Source organism: Rattus rattus, chromosome 15 (assembly GCF_011064425.1).
Source record: "Rattus rattus isolate New Zealand chromosome 15, Rrattus_CSIRO_v1, whole genome shotgun sequence".
In the NCBI taxonomy this organism is placed as follows: Eukaryota; Metazoa; Chordata; class Mammalia; order Rodentia; family Muridae; genus Rattus; species Rattus rattus.
In genome coordinates, this window is record NC_046168.1 from 61,588,841 (window position 1) to 61,609,084 (window position 20,244).

A 20,244-nucleotide genomic window follows, 5' to 3' on the forward strand; every position below is an offset into this window, starting at 1 on the left:
GTGCCACTGAGAACTGTGAGACAGCCATGGTGGAAAGCCAGCAGCAATGGTGGGAAACCTCACTCAGCATACCCTTTCACATCTGTCCCATGTGATTCGCTGCGTCTCCCATCCCAGGGTGTGGGCCAGCCAAGGAGAGCGGAGGAGGCTCTGAGGACACCTTCTCTTCCTCCCTTCTTTTCAGACAGGCAGCTTTTGGGTTCAGGTTCCTTTCTGTGGGATGTGAAAGCACAAGGCATCCAGTCAGCGCAGGGCTCTTCCACAGAGGCGCTCCTCTGCTCATGCCAGGCATTCAGACTCCATTTCACGTGACCAGATGAGGGGAGCAGTTAGGGAAGGTGTGCTACGAGGTGGCCCATCTCAATGGCCATTAACTGCACGCAGAATCCTTACCACCACTCTACTGTATAAAGGCAGGCATAATGGCCTAGGCCTGACGTCCCTGCACTAGAGAGGCAGAGCCAGGACAAATGTAGATGTAAGATTAGCCTGTGCTATAGAGTTCTAGGCTAGACTGAGTCGCAGAACAAGAGTCTTTCAATGAGACAAGAACGGCCATTTTAAATAATGGGCCAGGAAGATAGATGGCTCATCACGAGTGATTACTGTGCACGTACTGAGAACCTGAGTTCAGTTACCAAACACCCACAGTAAAAAGTCAGGTGTGGTGGCGAGCTGGCAAGAGAGATAGGCAGATCCTTGGTACTCACTGACTAGCCAGCTCTAGTCTAAAGGGAAAGCCTCAAGTTCCAGTGAGAGGCCATGTCTCAAGAAAGGAGATGGATAACTCTAAAGGAATGATGTCCCAGGCTAATTAACCCCTTTGGTCTACACACACACACACACACACACACACACACACACACACACACACACACACACACGCACGCACGCACAAGAAAGGGATGGAAATAGGTTGGTAAATCCCGTCTCATGACTGAGAACACAGACGGAAAAGCTGTAGTACAGCACCAGTTAGAAGGACATTCTACAACTTAATTACAGGAGACGGATTTTGATACAGTCCCACACCCAGGCAATTCTTTGGACGGTGCCTGAGCATCTACGCGCTGACCTCGCACTTGCTGCTCCAGGCTGAGGATGACAGCCACTGCCTGGTGGAGAATCAGGAGCTTGGTCTGGGGCTTGTCACTCTTCAGGTGGAGCTGTACCATGCGGCCCAGCTCCTTGAAAGCCTCGTTGATATCACGGACCCTCAGGCGCTCACGGGCGTTATTGGCCATCCTCCGCTCCTTCTCACGCTCGGCCTTCTGCTCCGGGGTCAGGTCCTCATCATCGTTATTGCTGTAACACAAGACGGATGAGACCTTTACTCACGGTGTTGGGAGATGATGTGACGGTATCTGTATTACATTTCCTTTGACACTTGTCATATTCATCCTTTGACTTTCGTCTGACCCAGGAGTTGGTTTAGAAAAGAGCTCACACAAAACTTTTGGTTGCTCCCCAGAATTTTACCAGAATCAAACAGGAGAGGATGAACCGGGCCCGGCAGGCCAGGGTGTGTCCATCCTGTTGCAGGGGACATAGAGGGAGAATGAAGACCTCAAGCTCAGTCTTAATGCAGACAGTGACCCAGGCTTAGCTTATACTTATACAAACACTGACAGATTGCTTAAACTGTCTTTAAATGTTTTTCATGCTGTGACATTTGCAACCTATGAAAAACAAGTGGTTGACAATCAGATTTTGGTAGATCACAGTCAATACAAGCTAGGTTAACAGGAATATGAAATAGAAATATCAGAGAGCAGACTGTCCAGTCCACCAACCTTGTCATGAGTCTTGAGAAGATTTCCCGTACACATTGAATAAAGAGTTAGGAAACAAACAGACATGATTTCTGTGGTCTTTCATATTATGGCTTGAAATCTCCAAAAGAAGCCGAGGAAACCTGATTGGCAGCAGCTATGTAACATGATACAGGCCCAGATACCCCCTCTTAGAGCTGACCGTGATCTCTGTGAGTCACAGAGGAAGCAGAGCAGGATTCGCTGTTAGCACTAAAATATTCTGTGATTCATCGCAAAAGCACGGGCTCGGTGTGCATAAGGTCTGACCGTCTCCGATGGTCATGGTGACCCTCTGAGACGCTCTGCAGTGGAAGGTGAACAGAGGGGCGGGTGAGCCATCTGGAGAACAGATCATTCACGGATGGATTCATGGGGCCAGGGGTTCAAACATTTAGAGGGCTATTATAAGGAAAAGAAAGTTTAGAGGAGATTTAAAAAAATAAAATCTTACGAAAGACAACATGTAAATAAAAAACTCCAGACGAGATACCATGAGGGAAAATCTTTTCTGGATTCTGAACTTGAGAAACGTTAGGGAAATAAAAAGGAAATATCACACGTGCATGCATACACATGCACACACACACACACACACACACACACACACACACACACACAGAGAGAGAGAGAGAGAGAGAGAGAGAGAGAGAGAGAGAGAGAGAGAGAGAGAAAGACAGAGAGAAGGGAGGTGACTACTTTGAGGCCAAGCCACTGGGTACAGGATATGAAAAGAGGCTGAAAATCCCCTAGGCCCTAATTGTTCAGAGTCAAGATGATGAATCGTCCTACTTAGAACTGAGGATGTGGAAGACTCGTTTTCACTGTGCATGTAATGAATGCTGACTTCAAAGGTATGGGTACAGCCTTCCTGTGCCATCTGCCCTGAACCCACGAAGCCCTATGCAATGTCCATGCCTGTGTTATGAAATGCTTTCTCTGTTTCTTTCTACTCTTGGGTTTTTACAACAGGGTTGTCCACTCATTTAGAACAGTTTGTTGTTTGTTTTTGGTTGTTGGTACACCGAGAGAGTCAAGGACCTGGGTTCACCCTTCTGTATATGGTTTTCCAGTTTTCCCAACACAGGGAAAAAGAAACAGGCACATCGCCGGATACCAGAAAGAAGGGAGAGGAGAGTATGCAAATGTTCAAAGTCTAGGGTGGGCTTGAAGGAAGACGTCATTAAAAGCTGCCACTAAGCACAGTGAGCGAACGGTAATAAGAAAGAGAAGAAAAGCAAGTTCTCAGGTGGCATCCCAATTGTAAGCAGGGACACCTGCCCTGGAGAAGAACCAACCAGGAGGAAACGACAGTGGTCTTCTTGGACTCTGTGAAGCACCTGAGGGATGTGTGGATGCTGGGACAGAAGAGGCGTGCTGGGGGCGGGGGTATGGAATGCTCCAAGGCTGGAGTAATGACCTCCTAGCCAGCAGTGGGAGACAGCACACCCCATGACAAGGGCCCTCCATTACTGCTCCCCCTTGTCCCTCTCCCAGAATGTTTGCTGGTGGCAAGGGAATGCGGGCTGCAATTAAATTGCTCCTGCATACCATTAAGCAAAAAGGTCTAGTTGGGTCTCTGTTAGGGCTGTCCCAGAGCAAAAGATCGGCAACATTTTTAGATACTGACCACGTGTGGTGCCAGAAAACGGGAATCTGTCCTCTAAAAGTTTTCAGGCTAATGGCTAATTAGAAATCAGTTACTCACATAAGTGAATTGCTCATGGGCCTACCCTAGGTTTGAAGAGAGCCGCTTCTCTGCAGACTCCGAGAAGCATGTACTGTGACTGGCATGGGGGGTGACTGTTAACGAGAAGACACTCAGTGGCAAGTGAAATGGTGTTCTGAAACTTCCAAGAACCCGCTAACATGTCTCTGTGACGGCCACTGAATTACCAAGAACCGACTTGGCTAACAGAGAAGCTGTTCAGGATGTGAAATCCCCACCCAAGGATTTCTCGCCACTGTGGCCACAAATCAGGAAACGCCAAGGATGGGGAGAGGGTGAGAGAAGCACAAACAAGGAGTAGCAGGACGCAGAATGTAATTTTTCATGGTAGCTATAAAGACTTAAAAAGACAGTGTGGATTTGATTCATGAAAGATGCCAGCTATAGCCCTTCCGCCTCCTCCCCACCACAACCTTTGAAAGAAGCTGTAATCTTGGCACCAGTGGGGAATCTGCAAAGAAAATTAACCCAGGAGTGAGGGATGTGTATGGGTGCCATGGAATTTCAAATCATCCTCTGTGTCTGTGTGTGTGTGTGTGTGTGTGTGTGTGTGTGTGTGTGTGTGTGTGTGTGTGTGTGTGTGTGTGTGTGTGTAAGAATATTAGAATTTATTTTACACGCAGCCAACCTGTTTAGGATAAAACTGGGAAATCAGAACCTTCTTGCTTTAGAGATAAAGAAAAAGAAAACTTACAGTTGTATATACAAGCAATTGACTCTTTGGTGTGGCTAAAATCCGCCCTTTTGGAAAGATTTTAGGGAGAAAACCACTTCTGAGCAAATTTGAAGAATACAGTTTTAACGAGAAACTGTTTTCTTGAATCAGGTACCAATCAGGTACACTCCAATCGGGTACAGATAATTTTGTGGTGCGCAATTAGCATTGGGTCCAGATTTGTAACTTCACAGGCCTTTAGACTCCATTAGAATGCAGGTATCTTAAAGGATACCTGAAATGCTTCTAGGATAGGCCTTGCGTTTTCCTCTCATCGGAGGCTTTACCTGACAGGAAAAAACTAACCAGTTTCTTCCTGTTCTGTTCACTTCATCAAAGTCCAGTAAAGGAATTAAATGAAGCGACAGTATTATATACTGTTACCTAGATCTTGACCTAGTAATTGATTTGATATCCTTCTTGTCGTCGTCTAGTTTCTTGTCCTCGGAAGATTTTGTGTCCTGTAGGTTCTCATCGCCCTCGTCGTCGGATTTGATCTCAGAGCTGCCGGAAGACACACTCTGGCCCTGGAGGCCCGGTGGCATCCCTATAGAACAGAGAAATCGGAAAAGAAACAGAGAGATCAGGTGATGTCCAGAGCGCCGTGCGTTTAAGCACACGCCTTCACAGAAGTGAAAACCTTCCGGCCAGAGGACCCGCCTGTCCCGGGGAACTGGGATCCCTCGTCACTTCTCCTGCTGTCTGCTGAAGTTTCAGAAATGCACCTGTGGGAAACAAGTTTCCCTCGCATCGGCTCTGAGGTTAAATTCTATTTTGCAATCTTTTGGAGTAGATGGTAATTTCACTGTCTACAAAACATCAACTTAATTGCGATGAAAATCATAATCATGAAAATCATACACCTCAATGTTCTGATTAAGAACCGGAGTAAATATCAGCTATTATATTGAGTTTCTTCCATATGCAATGATTTAATAGAAAAATGTCCTTAAAATATAATTCCCAGGGAGTACGCTAAATACGTGCAGTCAAGGCTTCAATAGATACCCTAATGATAGTCTGAAATTAAGCTTCTCTTATGTTTGAGGAGTAATCAGCGTTTAAAACGGGGACCTATGGATGGGGCTGCGCTGCTCACAGGAGGAACCCGGAGTTTTAGCCTTGCTCCACTGTTCATGCTCATGCAACGTTTGGCAGGTTAGTTGTTTGTGTGTATGTGTCTCTGAGTGTATGCTCACGTGTATGTGCCTATGAGCATACGTGTTCTCCAGAGGAGGCGAGGGGAGAGCATCTGGTGTCCTTCCTTCTCTTATCATTCATTCTCTGCCTACCCTTTGAGGCGGGATCTCTCCCTAAAACCCAGAACTCGTGTCTTCCTGGGCATCTAGAAGCCAGCAGGCTCCAGTGGCTCTCCTGTACCCTCTCTCGTGGGAGTTAGGGCTGCACGTGCATAGGGCGCTCAGTTAGTTTTGTAGGTGCCACATCTAATCTCTAGGTCTCATGGTTGCTTATCAAGTGCTCTGAATGTCTCTCTGGCTTCCACATTACATTTAAAACGTGACCTTAATGTCATCTATTTCTCGGGTTGATGCATGTCTCTCATGGAGATCTTCTACCTATACTCTCCGTATTCTGAAAACTTGTGACTGAGAATTTGTTTCAGGGGCCAGGAGCATTTGTACCACTGGGAGCCCTGAGCAAGGCACAGTCTACTGCCATGCTATCAGAATCTGCTACTCTTCAGCTACAGTTTGAGAACCGCATAACAGAGAGAAAAAGAAAAGCCAAGAGCTCACTCTTGCTTGGGTAAAGAGTGAACAACTCATTTGTATCTATAAAAAGTATACAATGTTCACACTGGTTAACGGCTGAAAGGCTAGTTATAGGAATCCCCAAGGTAGCATTTTCCTGTTTATTTTAAACGTGGAAGGAATGAGGAGATGCGGGGCCATTGTTCGTCTGGCCCATGAGTAGCTCGGGAAGCTGGACCCAGGTTGAGTCTTTGTAGCACAACTTCCTGGGGACATGGCAGATCCTGTATCTGGGGCAGGGTGGGGGTGCCAACATGGACATGACACATGGCTACCGGGCTTGATCACTCAGGAGCAAACAACAACCAACCCAGTTCCTTTTTAATGTACCCACATTTCCTTCCATCTTGAACAACAGAAACAATTTCCTTCCTACCCATTTGGAAAGCTCATTTTCAGGCCACAGCTAACCGTATTAGGGGATCTGAATGAGTGAAATGTGGAAATAGCTAAAATAACATTTCCTCTCGGCAGTCTGTTGTCTCATTCCCTACTCAGATGGGGCTGGGATGTCAGAGGGTGTCGGAGGGTAACAGTTACCGAAGGAACACAAATTAGCCGGCCAAATTCTAGCTCCTTTCCCATTATTTACCACTTTGGTACAAAATTTGGCTCTTGGTTTTCTGCCAGGGACTGCAACATGCTGCCAAAGACGCTTGAAATCTATATGAAGTCGGCTGTTCCCCAAAGGTCAGCACGCCTCCTGACCTGACTTACCTCTGTAAGGGTCTTGGGGTGGGTTCAAGTCAGGGGAAGTTGCAGACTGGACCGGAAGCTGTGGAACCGGAACCTGGTTTGGCAGGAGAGAATGGCTGCCTCTCAGTGCCACGCCATCTTCACGGTGGGCCCCGACCTGAAACGACAAAAGGAATCAGGGCGCTGAGTGTGGACTAGGAGGGACAACGGCTATTCCCCAGGGGTAGCTAGGATTTGATGCGATACCAGTAGCCTGTGGGAGTTTGGGGGAAGAGCAGCCCAGTGCATTTCACTAGAGGGCGCTGAAGGACTGCACATACACCTACAGGTCTGTACAGAAAGAGAAAAAGAAAAGAAAAGAAAAAAAAAAAAAAAACCAAAAAAAACCCCAAAACCCAAAACCCAACACTTAACTCTCAGTCAGATGCCATGCCTTACAACCAGTGACAAACACAGCAGAGCAGCTCAGGCAGGTAAAACGTCAAATTGTCTCCCAGGGTGCTGCAGCGGAGCGCACTGATTCTTACCCATCTGTCTTCTATCATGTCCGCCAACAGATCCGACAATTATCTTAATGCCCATATGCTTAATTGTGGGCTTCCCAATTCCCCCATTGCTATCGGAAATCCTACAGGAATTTCAATTTGGCATTCGGCTTTCATTTCAGGGGATAAGATTCCCAGTCCTGCCATTCTTTTCTCTCTCTCTTTTTTTTTTTTCCTTTTCTTTCTTCCCTTTTCCTCTCTGCCTCTCATTTTCCAGAATGCCGGCTAAGTCTCTGACAGCGGAAGCTGTGCAGCATGGGACACAGCCCCCTGCTCGGTACGGCTATAATAAAATGTCACCTGGCTCTCCGAAAACTGGCGGCCCTTTCCAAATTAATGTTCACTGTGTTTCATCAGCTGCTGAGCTCCAAACCCAAAGGGGAACCACTTCTGCCAAGGCCACCACACCGGAAAATGTACCAATAAAGGTTTTATTAAACACACCAGTAATGCCATCATTGCCGTGTGAGGATGTTTGGACGTTTTTCCAGCTTCCTCCCATCCCCACTACTTGGATCTGAAGAAAGACGCTGTAGTGCAAATACTCCTCACGCTTCCGAGAATGAACTTCCAGAGCTCAGCGCGGTTACTTGACTTGAAAAGATTACCATGGCGTTTTGTGACCTGGGGCTACCTGTGCTGGGGTTCAGTGTTGGTGAGGCCGTGGCACTGGGGGTGTGGTTGCTGACTCTGTAGCACACGCCTTGGGGTAGAACCACTAAGCATGTGGAGCCCGAGGCACAGGAAGTCCTTACATTTGCCTCTGTGTTTCCAGGTGTCGCTTTAGAGAGCCCACTACCCAGTGACTATACCAGAAATACATGTGTCCATGAGTGTCTACTGTGGAGAATCAACATTTACTTCACTAGTGAAAACTAGAAACGCACAAAGCAAAAACTCTTCAATTTTTTTTGGCCACCAAAATGTTTTAAATAAGTATTTCTGAAGATGTGAAACAAAACTCCCATCTCTCTCTCAAGGGTTTTGTATCAGACCCAGCCCTAAACTGCACACGCTCATGTGCGCGCGCGCGCACACACACACACACACACACACACACACACAGAGACACAACACACACACACAGATACACACAGACACACACACAGACACACAAACAGACAGATGCACACACACAGATGCAGACACACAGACACAGACACACACACAGACACACACACAGACACACAAACAGACAGACAGACACACAGACAGACAGACACACACACAGACACACACGGACACAGGACACAGACACACACACACACAGACACACACACACAGAGACACAACACACACACAGATACACACAGACACACACAGACACACAAACAGACAGATACACACACACAGATGCAGACACACAGACACAGACACAGACACACACACACACAGACACACACACACACACACACACAGACACACAGACACAGACACACAGACACAGACACACACACACACACACACAGACACACACACAGACACACAAACAGACAGACACACAGACAGACAGACAGAGACACACAGACACAGACACCCCCCCCACAGACGCACACACACACAGAGACACACAGAGAGACAGACAGACACACACAGACAGACAGACACACACACAGACACACACGCACACAGACACACAGACACAGACACACACACACACACACACACACACACAAGCAATAGAGAAGAAAATAATAATCCAGGTCAGTGACGGAGGCAGCCTGCACTCCTGTAATTGCTTATAGATTCAAAGCCCAGCGACAGAGCCCAACAGCCCTGAATAGTAGGTAGTGAACGTTTCTGCTGAGGCCCAGGGACAGCCCAGGTCTGGGAACTTGTTGCCTGTGTTCAGCATGGACTTCCTGAGTGGTGCGCACTGAGTCTCCACGAGGAAGGTTCTTCAGATGTACCCGGAACCCGCTCACCTTCCGAAGCAGCCCATTCTGATTTGACCACAGATCGGCAGGGCAGAAGATCACATTCACAAGCCCCAGGGTCAGAACTAGAGTGCCACAGACTACAAATCCTCTCTCTATAAGCAGGCAGGTTCTCTCTGAACTCGGGTCTTTTCCTGCAGGGAGGCCATGCACCTATTCCTTCACGCATGCCTCACTTCATGCATTTTTGATTTTCCTCAGGAACAAGGATGGCAGTCACTTCCCAAGCAGGTTTAAGTTTGTTATTTTTCCTCTGGAAACCCCAACGCATTCAATATCTTGTGTCTCCAGAGGGGTGCCTCCAGGTTGGCATGCCAGAAAGTGATGCAGATTTGACCTTAGTGTACATGACAGCCCTTCTCCTTCAGCCATTTTAAAAAACATTCACGGGCCTTCTCTGTAGGCAGCTGTGGGAGGATTTAAGGTGCTGCTTCTTCTTGTGGTTTTCATTTAAAACAGATGCTAATTGAATCTTTTCCCTCCTGGTTCCCACAATAGGGAAAAAGAACTTACGGTCTTGCTATATTCTACATCTTGGCTGACTGTGAAAGTTACAGAGCGAAAGAAGGAAGGTAGAGCCCCAGCTTCTCTGCTCGCTCTGTGAGACGGGCGTAGCTACCTTAAGTCGCTATAGTGCAAAAGGTTAAGAAACAACACTAGAGGTAGCAGAGAATAAGCCCAGGATTAACACAAAAATTCTAATATTATACAGAAATAGTAGTGCATAACAGAATAGCTGTACACAGGACTGAGCACGTTAACCAAAAATGCTCGCATATTATATAAAACTGACTTCTGATGAAGCTCAAGGACCCTGGAGACTCGGGCTAACCTTACTGGCCTTACTTTTGTTCACAATCTGTGTTTCGTTCAGATCTGTCTGACGTTAAGTCCTTTCAGGGTACAATGAGGGGACATATGGGAGCTGATACTTGTTACCTCATGTCCCTTTCTCTTTTGGATTTAGGGAGGTTTGTTACTTTACTTTTGTCTTTTATAGGTGTACTTTCAAACAGCCATCATTTCTCGTGTGGAAAGTTGGGGTCCCGAGTGCCTTCCACGTGTCAGTGTTCTATGTGTTTTGAGTTACGTGATAACCTCGGATGGGTCCAGCTCCAGGTGGTAATGAGCTGTGACCTATAGCTGTGGGGTAACAAACACTCCAGTCTGAGGAGTTACCCTTGATAGCTTGTCTTTTTGGCCACAGACAGTATGCCTCAACCTTATTTGCTTATCTCTTAGAAATATCGTCTCTAGTGGCACCAAAACAAGGCAGGTCGGTGGCACAGGCTAGTGCAAACCCATTAATTACAGCTATCCAGACAGACAGAGGGCCTCCCCGCCCCCATCTCAGGAATTTAGTCACCTACCACAGGCTAAGTGTACGTAACCAAACAAATTCCTTTAAACCCATGGATTGATTATTAATATGATATAGCCTGTATATTTTAAAAATTCCTCATTTGCTAAAGCTCTGTTTTGATGAACTTCATCTAGATCGAATAGAACTAAAAGTAATTAGCAAGAATGGTTAAGTTTTCCTACTACCAAAGAGACTCTTTTCCCTGTAGTCACTGTGATACGGTTGGAGGTACTTACCCACCAAAGGTGAAATTTAAAATGAGTTAATTTAATTGCTATTGACCTATCAGATATTGTTTACTTAGTTCACGCTGTGACTGTACAAGTGTGATAAACAGAGAGATGAGGCCCGCCCTCAAGGGCTTACAACAACCCTTGTCAAACTATGTACTGACCAACTCATGTAGAGTTCTGACAAGATGGGACAGAGACTGATTTAGACTAAAATAAAAACAAAATTCATCATAAAAAAAAGCTATAAATTGGGCTTGGGGTCCAGAGAGCGCTGGAAACCTAAGACCCTTTCTTTCCTCTTACGGAGCGCCTGGTCCCACTTGTGTCTCTGGAGAACCTTCGCTGTCCCCTGGCTCTGGCCCTCTAGGTCAGGGCACTAATTCTGGCACAGCCGGAATTGAAATTTGCCTGCCTCAGTTTATCCTTAGGAATAATCAAATTCATTTAGGCATATATTAACTTTTTGAATCGTACACGTACCATATAATTTAAATAACCCCAGATTCTGAAGAAAACGAGGCACATAAAATTCATAGAGCATAGAGTTTAAGGGATTGGCGCAGTTGTTCTCAACCTGTGGGTCGCCATCCTTTTGAGACCTTTTTACGGGGTTGCCTATCAGACAGTCTGCATATCAGATGTTTACATTACAAACATAGCAGAAATCCAGTTATGAAGTGGCAACAGAAATAATTTTATGATTGGGGTCGCCACAACATGAGGAACTATATTAAAAGGTCACAGCATTAGAACTGCATTAAAATGTCCCACTGGGTTAGAGGAACACAGAAATCTAAGCTTCATTTCAGAGAAGAAATCTAGGAGTAGGAATGGCTGAGTGACTTACCTAACAACTAGTTTAGAACTAGAAAAGATCTAAACTAACTCAGAAAGCTTATGATATAAATCAGTTTTACGGGGCATAGAAATATACACCTAGAAGAGGGAAATGGGTTAAGAGGCACAGGGGCTTGCCTTCTGGGGCTTTTGTTAGAAAGCTGTGTGTGTGTGTGTGTGTGTGTGTGTGTGTGTGTGTGTGTGTGTGTGTGTGCATGCATAAAACATATATATGTATATATGTATGTGTGTATATGAATATTACATGCATGCATATATTACATCCAAAGATCATTTTATTTTTATTACAGGAAAAAAAAATCAGAGTTGACCAACTCAGGCAAAGGCCAAGCTGTCTAACTAAATTACAGAATTTAATATTTGCCACGACTCTTCCAACATAAACAGATTTGAAAGACAAGCAGTCTCAAATTAGGTGGCCGTTGGCCAGGCTGATTTTACTCAGGGACGCTGAAGAGCATCTCTGTAAATACCCTTGTCCCTACCCTCGAGCTAACAACAAACACCACAAACAAAAAAGATATTCAGTGCTTTTGCTCTCTTTGTTTCCAGGGAGTATTGTGAAAGTAATTATTCTGTTGTATTTAAGAGGCCTATTTCATGGATGGGAAAATGTATTAAATTTCATTTGGCAGTTATTCAATTCTAGTTAATGTTATCGCCAGAGATAACTGCTTCCAAACAGGCTTTCAGACCCTGGCCCCGCCTACCCTACCATAATCCTTCTGAAAGAGCAGGATGGGGACTTTTGGCAAATGTCATCTGTCCCTGTCGAGACCCATGTGACAGTGGTGAAACCAGGCATGTTATTGAACTTTTGGCTTATTGAAAACTGATGTTCGTTATTGATCGCTTCCGGTTTTCAGAAAGTCACACACACATACACGAACTGGGGGTGGCCTCTGTCATTCTGATGCACTAAGACAGCAAACATTTTTGGCGTTTCAAGGAAATCTGCCTATAAAATACCGTTTATAGATGACAGTTAAAGAGACTCAATTTCCGCTCCTGTCACCTTCCTAGATCTCGGTCATGTTAGAGGAAAGCAAACTGGATTTCACCTATGAGCAACATCCCATTTAGGCAAAGGGTGGATCCTTTAACCAGACAGAATTCAGAAGGAAGATTCTCAGTGGTTCCTAGTTGGAACTCAGAGCTCATGCCAAGCTAGCAGTGGATCAATACTGCAAAGGATGTACCAAAGGCCCAGGGACTTGTAGGACACAAAACAGAATTCTAAAGGCCAACCACTGTAGGAGAAATTTCTATCGTCCAGGATATCCTTGAGCCATGAGTACAATTCCCTAATGGCCCAGCTTCTGGACTTACCACTTTTTGCAATCATCACAATTGAGCATTTCAAGGACCCTCACTGAAAGCAGCGCTGGGTCCAGTTCCTGGGTTTCTATTTGCTTGACTCTTTAAGCATGACTGGGAGATGATTTCATGAATGCTGTGAGAATACCTCATACCCCCCAACCCCCTAGAAACCACACTTTATCTGAAATTTACTGTGATTTCTTTTTCTGTAATCCTTGGACATTTAGTTAATGCTTATTCTGAGGTGAAATAATTTTTAAGATGATTTCACATTTTCAAGATCGATTTATTTTATGTACGTGAGAGTTTTCCCAGCATGCACCTGCGGTACGTGCACCATCTGCATTCAGTGCCTGCAGAGGTCAAAAGAGGGTTCAGGTCTCCTAGAATTGGAGTTTCACATGGCTGAACCACCATTCAGGTGCTGGGAACCAAATGTAAGAGCAGGCAGTGTTTTAACCACTGAGCCATCTCTCTGGCCCCTTTAAATGATTTACATAGAATCTAAGCAATGGTGGCTTTAGTTGCATTTATCTGTCATGTGACCAACTGGACCACTCCCCTGGACCATCCACCGAAATGGTTATAGCTCTGTGATGTGGTTCTAAAGATGCAAACTGGTAAATGCCGAATTCAGTTCGTTTTTCTTTTTCTATGTCTCATGTGAAGGGACTGTTTTGTTTCTCCTTTCTGTATTTCTACCATTAAGTGATTCCAGCTCTTTACCTCATTTTCCTACAGTGGGGGTGATATCAGGATGCAGGGGGCCAAGTAGGGACTGGCAGGGCTCTGATTGGGGGAGCCCAGTCCCCTCAGCTCCAGGTAGCAGGCCACTAAATCTGTTGTACTGAAGTAACGTTGATCCAGCTGTGGTGAGTCACGCCCATCTAGCACGGGGATTATGGCGAGGAGCTGAGGAGCTGCAATTTCCTGCTTCCTTTGTTTAGAGCCAGTTGGACACTTGATGCCACTGGTAACTGTGGATCCCTGAAGCACACCTACCTGTGTGTGCATTGGTCACGCGGCTGATTTCACTGCAAACCGTTCCGGGGCCACACAGACTGCCCACTGCTCGAGCCATACTGTGACGTTTAGCATCTCCTTGTAGTTTCCCTATCTGTGGGGAGCTGAGGAAGAGCTCAGTGCATGTACAGGGTGGATGAAGTGCTGAGGGAGTGTAGATTGTTGACACAGGCAGAGCTATGCCAAAGAACTGTACCTCAGACCCATGGGGATTGCCAAAGCCTTCCACTCAAGGTGAAGCTAGGAGTGATGGCCGAGCCTTACTCGGGCCTGAGTGTGAATGTTGGCACCATGTGCAAGTAGCAACCACAGATGTTTCTATCCTGATGCTGATCACCTACTGAGACTAGCTAATATATAATATTTATAACCCTCTGTGTTATAAACAAGAAACACGCAGAGTCTCAGGTTGCTAGCATAGTTGGTGCATCTCCATCAGGGCAGACATAACCAACCGATCCCAGCTTCAATGCTTCTCTTCCCTTTGTGCTCATTCTTTCTTCATTCACTTTCCTCCCCAGCCCCTCCCAGCACCAAGCTGTGCAGGACACAGCCCCTAACAAATGCTCTTCATCTTTGGACTCATAGATTCTTTCCCCAGGATTCGGCCCCTCAGTCAGGGTTCGGCATAGTCAGTGTTCTATGGGCCAAGTCTACGAGTCCCACCTTCTGCTGCTGGTCCTTCTCCTGGATACAGGGGACTATCTCAGTTGTCTCTTATGTTTAAATTGATCAGTCTGGATCTTTCGCTATCTCCACGACTGGGCTCCCTCCAACATTACTGTGGGCCAAGTAAAGGCTGCTGCACGGGTCTCTTCTCCTGACCTGAAAGCTTATTCATTATATCCTCTGTAGACTCAGGCCGGTCTCTAAACCCATCGAGATTGCGGAGATTGACATAATTCTGCATTTTGCCACTGCCTGGCTGGGTCTGGGGAGGATCCTATTCTGGCTAAGTCATTAAAGCACAGCACATAAAAACACAGCCAAGGCACCGGCCGCTGACATCGGGCACAAATTTTGCTATGCATAAAGCCAATGCTTGCCTGGGTTATGAATGCCACAAGGCCTGGCTCCAGCGTGCAGGACATCACCGTCATTGCAGTGCACAGGTGACTGTACCCTAAACACCAGTGGTGCGCATCCAGGGGAAGAGGTCTGACCTTTAGAACCTTCGATAATGCCTAATATCCATTTTTGCATATCTCTGACCAACGACAGACGTTCCATTTAACTTAGCAAATGCCTTTCAGACGTCCGTATGCCAGGCACTCTTTAGGCCCTCACAGGGGAAAAAAAAAAAATAACCGAAGACAGACATATCTATTACTTAACAGTCGCATTGTAATGGTGGCATAATATCATTATGATATGAGACAAAATAAAGTGGATTTCTTAAAAGAGAACAAGGTCACAGAGGGTTTAAAGGATGATGAAGTCATATCTATTTGGGAAAAAAAAAAACAGGGCAAGTGAGATAAGTTTTGAAGGACAAGAAGGATTTTGATGGCATTCTCTAAACCTCGCTGGAACAGTCTGATATTTGACACTAATTGCATAATCTCCCACTGTAATGGAAAATTTATATTTTTATATCAATAAATAGCATTAGACAGTCTCTCTGCCCCATTCTCTATGCCTCTGTCTATCTAGCCCACCCCCCCCCACCTCCCCTCCTCTCCTCCTCTTCTTCTTCTTCCTCCCTCTCTCTCTCTCTCTCTCTCTCTCTCTCTCTCTCTCTCTCTCTCTCTGTAATTCTGTGTCTTTCTGCCTCTCTGTACATGAAGCAAACAGCTCAAGGCTCTGTGTTAACATGTGTTTTCATATTGTCAGACTACATACCTCTGACAGAAAGCAGATTTTTCGAGCAGACCATTCTAAAAGCTCAACAACTCTGCTACAAAGCACATACGCAGGGCACTGCGGACACACATGGCACCTCGCTGTACGCGAGCATTATTGGCTCAAATGATTCCCTCTTATTTAACTGCAACGGAGGCTTTCATCTCCCGCCATACAGTAATGGCTTCCATATGACCAGTGGCTGCTATAAATAAGATCAAAAGCCAAAGAAAGGATTTAATAAAAGAAAATGACATTAGGAGTAGCATTAAATCAAGGAAAAATGCCAATATCCATTTTTTTTTTATTCTTTCTTGGGGGGTGGGGTGGGGCGAAAAGACTCACAATGCACTAAGTGCCTTGTTCAATATTTCACGGAGCGTCGCTGCAAAGAGCAGGTGTGTGGAAGGTCTATCTGTGCACGTCTGACCATGGCAAAGGTTTAGTGGAGGATGGTGATGGAGAAAGTGAAGGGCAGGGGCCATTTAGATTGGCTATGGAGAAGCAGGGACGGACGCAATAGCTAGTTGGATGCTGTGAAATCTATGGTGGACCGTATCCAGCAAAGGCCTTTGCTTCTCTCTGCCCCTTTCTGCCCTAGTTAATGGGGACAAACTTTTTGGTAATCTCAGAGAATCACAACATTGCTCAACTCGAGTACATGTGTTCTGAGAAAGGAAGTTTTTTTTGGCAAGGCAGAACTGTTACATGGAGCCAACTTCCCAAACAGATTTTCTTCCATTTTTTTTTTAAAGGAGTTTACAATGTTAATCTCAATTCCCGACTGGATAAACAGCTGTTAATAACTGCCTGCTCCCAGAGGAAGAGGAGGCTTATTCCCCTTCGTCCTCAGAAGGGGTACCTGCCCTGCCCTGCTCTGATCTCTAGTGCTTCCTCATGTTTCTCTTTTGCTTTTTTGTCAAAACTGCTTCAATGAGGATTTTGCCAAGCAGGCTTCATTCCTCCCTTTCTCCTTTGATAGCCTTAAAGAAAAGAAAAGAGAAAAACAAAACCAAAAAAACCCCCGAAACAAAAAACAAACAAACAAAAAACCTGCCCCAGACCCAGGCAGTTGGGCTGTGACTTATGTAAAATGGTTATTTCACGACTGCTATGTTTAAAGAGGAAACTCAAGCACTGAAAACCTCGGAGGAGCTGTAGAACCTCAGACCCTTGGATCTGTAGCCCTGGAGAGGAAATGACCATTTTGGATTCTTTCACACTGAGCTAACTACTCTCTTAAGGGCTAGCTGTGTTCAAGGACACTCTGTTTCTAACGGTATTGCTAATGCGATTACTTACTCCAACCCGCTGGTGTCCTAAACACGGGAGCAAACTTCGCCACTTTTTCCTCTAAGAGGAAGTCCCCTGCAGCCGATTCCTGAGCCAGCCAGCCCCTGGCAGCTTTCTTACTTGTCCATGAGCACCTGCTTTCGCAGTGACCTCAGTTCTACATCTCAAGATTCAGACAGTTCTCAAAACAGCTTTTAAAACAAAAAACAGCTGTTTCCCATCCAGTCTACAGGGGGAAAATTGGGCAGCTTACAGAAACGTTACCCAGAGACTACCACTCTCCAATAACTTTCACACACACACACACACACACACACACACACACACACACACACACACACACACACACACACACACACGCAGCTCTACTGCAGAGGGGCGCGTGTGCAGAAGCTGGGGAGGAGGCGTATGTGAAATGAAAATGTGCAAACTCAGTTCTGTGGCTTTTCACAATACGTCCAATTAGCCGCTTTCAAGGGCATATGGCTATGGTAGGACAGCGCTTCCCCTTACTAATATCGGACAGATCTTTTGGCTGCACTCAGCTTTACTGCTCTCAGATGATTTATGGACGGAGTGGAAGCCATAATTAAGCACAACTGTGAATGTCAACCAATTAGATCTGACAGAAAATGTAGCTTCCCGTCTTTCAGTTTTTAGCCCCAAAGCTGAAGTTTTCCTAAACCCTCTTCTTGCTGTGAACCCGGGTTTTGTCTTTTTTTTTTTTTTTTTGGTTTTGTTTCGTTTGTTTGAAACACATGTTTTTTAATCGGCTAAAATACTTGATTTGAAAAATTTACGGCCACAATAAAAGTTAAACTAACACAACAGCCAGGGAATTTGAAGAAATATAAAATGGCCAAGGCCTCAGTTTGGCTTTTAAACGGTGCCAAGCTATACCAGTATTTTCTGTTTTGGTATGAATGACATAACCATATTACTTCATGAACTGCTACTTTAATTCCCAAGGGTGGAAAATTCCATGAGTTAATTTAATCTGGATGTAAAAAAATATATACACACACACGAAAACTCACTCTTCCTGTGGACTCTCATATGCGATGCTCGAACCGATTGCTAACATTGCTGCCCTGTGGGGGAGCGGCTTGGGAGCGGCCTGGGCTACCAGCTGCAAGGCCAGACCCTCAGGGGATTTCCTTGCTGCTCTGAGCATATAAGCACCTTTCTTTTGAATTCTTTTGAAAGCATGTTTATGCTCTGGCTTCTCCATCATGCCTCTCTGTAACTGTTAGAATCCTGCGTGGACTCTTGCCTACGTTTAGTCTTTTCCTAGTCTGATTATTTCCTGAGTCTGTAATTCCACCTCGTCCTAAACTGAGGCGTGCACTTGTACTACAGGTTGGCCAGGACAGGTTGCCCTGAGATCCTAGACTCTAACACCTCTAAGGAACCCCACTATGTCCAAAGCCAGCTGAGACACAAGGGAGGAACGAAGGTGTGGGTTTTCAGATGTCCACCAATGTATGTTTCTTCCTTCAGAAGCATCTGCTGTGAGAAAGTAGAGGCAATACTGATTTTTTTTTTATTATTTTATGACTGGAGGATTGTTCATATATCAAATTATGGGCAGGTTAGCGTTGCTCTCATATTTAATAAACAGTTTGATAACAAGAAGGATGGCTGAGGTACGGAAGCATTTCCTTGCCTTTTCCTCGTCACTTAAGAAGAAAAGAGCCAACTTTCAAAGTAGGACGAAGCTAGAGGGTTCCTTTGAAGTATGTGTCTCTTTTTCACACATGGAAATGGGGAAGAGGGCAAGGTTTTAAAATCCCATTTGCTCACAGCGCATGGCTTCAGGGTGCTCAATAGGGGCATTGGATCTGTTTGCTCCAGGAGCACGGGAAGCAGAGGGTTGGGGTTACACCTCTAAGCAGACAGACTAACAGTTTCCATGTCACGAGGCCTGAATTTGAATAGAAAACGCTAAGGGAGATCAAAGAGAATGTACCTAGGGGAACCCACAGAGGTGTCTATGGGGTGAAGTACTAGTTACTGCTCTCCAGGTGGAATGGGTTCACGGTGCAGCAGTCTCGACTGTGGTTGAGTTAGGGCAGAACCCAACTGTGGCAGGAGCTGAAGGGTTGAACAAAGAATTCCTAGTTGGGAGAACTTTGTAAAGCTCTTCTTCTCTTTTTGTCGCTTTATTCTTTTTAAGTATGACAGGGATGTTGAAGAAACATCCTTTAATCGAGGCTGCTGTTCTACTCTCAGGAATATTTGATAATTGAGGAGATTATCCTAGACAGGGGAGTTCTAGAGGCAAGGAGCTATCCTGCTTTTAAAAATAAAACTCCCAGTAATGACTCTTCAGTAATGGCTGAAGTGTAATGTTGAAGGTCACGATCCTTGGTGAGAGTCTAAGGCAGGCTGTTTAAGTCAGTGTCTACGGGACATGTAAGAGAGCAATGGCCACATGAACTCAATCTGGTTGAAACAAAACCAAGATCCTCTGGGCGAACCACATTTCCTCACTCCCAGTGGGTGTTTGCATGCCTGGACTCTTACTACAACAGGGCGGACATCTTATAACAGAAGTGCCATGAACAGAATCAGGGGATAGAACTGTCTGTGACTGAAAACTCCAAGAGCAGGGACCAGTGTGGAGAGTGTTGTCTCGAGCCTACCAGTGTGGAGAGTGTTGTCTCGAGCCTTAGGGCGTTTTGGTCCGTGTTCTTTCCTGGCCAGCATTTTTTTTTTTTCTAGTTTTTTTTTTTTTTTTTTTTTTTTTTTCGGAGCTGGGGATCGAACCAGGGCCTTGCGCTTGCTAGGCAAGCGCTCTGCCACTGAGCCAAATCCCCAACCCCTGGCCAGCATTTTTATTGGCGGCTTTGATGTGGACTTTAAAGGCACACATCACATCTGCCAGTGATACAGCTGGCAAAAGATAGAACTGAATGAGGGCGTGAAGTAGCCCTGTAGCCTGGAGGCAGAGGGAAGGCGGAGTGTGAGATTCGAAGGGTTCTGGACATGTAAAGCACTAAGCACATCAGGGGCGGGGGTCAGCACCCATGCTTAGTCATGGTTTATAGATTACAGGTTCACTATGTGTCAACAAGACGGGGAAGGTATCAGTATTAGCAAGGAAG

General features: G+C 45.6%; 1 protein-coding gene across 1 annotated transcript in view; it reads right to left on the minus strand.

Moving 5' to 3' along the window:
* Window positions 1-20,244, minus strand: part of Tcf4 (transcription factor 4) — a 345,858-nt gene that overhangs the window by 5,079 nt on the left and 320,535 nt on the right. Inside the window, exons 16-19 of the mRNA XM_032885763.1 lie at window positions 6,745-6,880; window positions 4,640-4,802; window positions 1,076-1,305; window positions 73-213 (exon numbers count right to left, since the gene is read on the minus strand). Coding sequence (XP_032741654.1) covers window positions 77-213; window positions 1,076-1,305; window positions 4,640-4,802; window positions 6,745-6,880 — 666 coding nt within the window. The 3' untranslated portion in view covers window positions 73-76. The remainder of the gene's footprint in view (window positions 1-72; window positions 214-1,075; window positions 1,306-4,639; window positions 4,803-6,744; window positions 6,881-20,244) is intronic.